The 2,044-nt window shown below is 49.1% G+C and overlaps 1 protein-coding gene across 1 annotated transcript; it reads right to left on the reverse strand.

Annotated features, from left to right (window-relative positions):
• Positions 1-321: 321 nt before the first annotated feature.
• LOC105272891 (uncharacterized) lies at positions 322-1,731 on the reverse strand (the record flags this gene model as incomplete). Its single annotated transcript, XM_011315121.1, has 1 exon — positions 322-1,731. A coding segment is annotated over one exon (1,410 nt), but the record flags the coding sequence as incomplete, so codon positions are not given.
• Between the last annotated feature and the right edge of the window lie 313 nt (positions 1,732-2,044).

Raw genomic sequence — 2,044 nt, forward strand, 5'->3', positions numbered from 1 at the left:
CGTTGGTAAATGCAAGTAAACACGATGATTAAACAAAAAGATGTTGGCGTCGGTTTAATACGCTCGCGGTGTAACGTGGAGAGGCGTTAAGGTACACGAAAAGTTGAGATGCTTATTAGGCGACGTTGATTGCACGAGAATTCGTTGATAACTGGAAATTGGGGGGTCCCAAGCTCGTTGCTGACCGTCGGGTCACCATACCGATGAACCCCGGAAGTATCCGAAATTCGTCGGCTAATTGTCGTTGGGTTGGGGGGCGTTTTTTCATGTCTACTTTAAACATCCCGCCCGCATTCACCACTCGCGATGAATCCTCGCTGATTATCTATTCCGGTTGTCCTCTAGTCGATCTGTGTTGGTGTCTTCTGGTTGATGTTCTGGTGGTGGAGCCGTTGGTAGCAAGCAGAGTTTTGCTATTGGTCTGGTGAAGGTGAGACGTTGAACTCGGGCATTCTGTGGCTCTGGCTCTCCGTCCCGATTCGTTGGGATTTCTGCACGTGCTGTTATTAATTCAGCCACTCTTACGAGTCTATCAGCCCCTGGCCTTACAGCAGTTACTCTCGCCAGTGGCCAATGTGCTGGAGGTTGATCATCGTCGATCATCAAGACCATGTCTCCTTCGTTGATATTCCGTTGACGTTGATTCCATTTATACGTTGAATGATAACGTTGAAGACATTCTCTGGACCGTCTGTACCAGAATTGTTGAGTTTTTTGCGTTACCAGATTCCATCTGGTGATTTTCGTTGTGTTGGCGCCGAGTTGAGATGGCTTCGGGATGAGTTGGAGAGGCTCTCCGATGAGGAAGTGCCCTGGTGTTAATACCTGCAGGTCATCAGGGTCATCCGTCATTGGGACAATTGGCCTCGAGTTGAGACAGGCCTCGATCTGCACCAGGACGGTATTTAACTCTTCATAAGTTAATGTTGTGGTTCCCAGCACTCGTCGTAGATGGTATTTCGTTGATTTTACCGCAGCTTCCCACTTTCCTCCGAAGTGAGGGGCTTTTGGTGGGATGAATTTCCACTGCGTACCGTTGTGTGCCAATGCTGCTCTAATTTGTTGGTTCTCGGGAGACTGTTGATTGTACAGTTTGTTGAGTTCGTTGGCTGCTCCCTCGAACGTTGTGGCGTTGTCACTGTACATTACCGCTGGAATGCCTCGCCTTCCAGTGAATCTTTTGTAGGCAGCAATAAACGCGTCCGTTGTTTGTCTGTTGACCAGCTCTAGGTGTACGGCAGATGTGCTAAAACAGACAAAGACAGCAATATGGACAGTTGATGGTTGAGCGTTCGTTGGCCTCCACTTTAGAATTCGAAGAGGACCTGCATAATTGATTCCAGTGTGCAGGAACGGTCGTGAAGGTGTTGCTCTCGACGTTAGGAGCTGACCCATCAGCTGCTGTGCTCGTGTTGCCCTGAACCTGGTGCAGACAGAGCAGCGCAGTATAAACGCTTGTACTGATCTTCTGCCTCCAACGATCCAGTATCGTTGTCTGATGTAGGCCATGGTGAGTTGCGCTCCTCCGTGTAGAGTTTTCTGGTGAGCTTCGTTGATGATTAACGTTGTTAGCCGAGACTTCCGTGGCAATATCACTGGGTGAATTTCGTCTGGATCGAGCAATGAGTTTTTAAGTCGTCCACCCAGCCGGAGAATTCCTTGGTCGTCTATTCTCGGCGTCAGTTTGGCCAGTGGATGTTGTCGAGGAAGTTGAGTGTTCTCGTTGAGGTTCTGCAACACAGATTCAAAATATTGTTTTTGGGTTACTTTTACCCAGAAGATCCTCGCTTCGTTGAGTTCTCTCGTTGTTAGCACTGGCGTGTCTGGCGATTTATCGTTGCTGTGACTTGTAGAACCTTAGATAACGTGGAGTATCTGTTGAGGAACTCTGCCAATGGGCGCTGTCTAGCTTCAACTGTCACTGGGTGAGCCAATGCTGGTCTCTCTTCAAGTGAGACCTCCGTTGGAGTATTGGTTGTGTTTTGTGGCCAGGCTGATGGCGGTTTGGCTAGCCAGTCAGGCCCGTTCCACCACAGGTGATGTT

The sequence above is a fragment of the Fopius arisanus genome, unplaced genomic scaffold, assembly GCF_000806365.1.
Source record: "Fopius arisanus strain USDA-PBARC FA_bdor unplaced genomic scaffold, ASM80636v1 scaffold00375, whole genome shotgun sequence".
NCBI classification, from domain to species: domain Eukaryota; kingdom Metazoa; phylum Arthropoda; class Insecta; order Hymenoptera; family Braconidae; genus Fopius; species Fopius arisanus.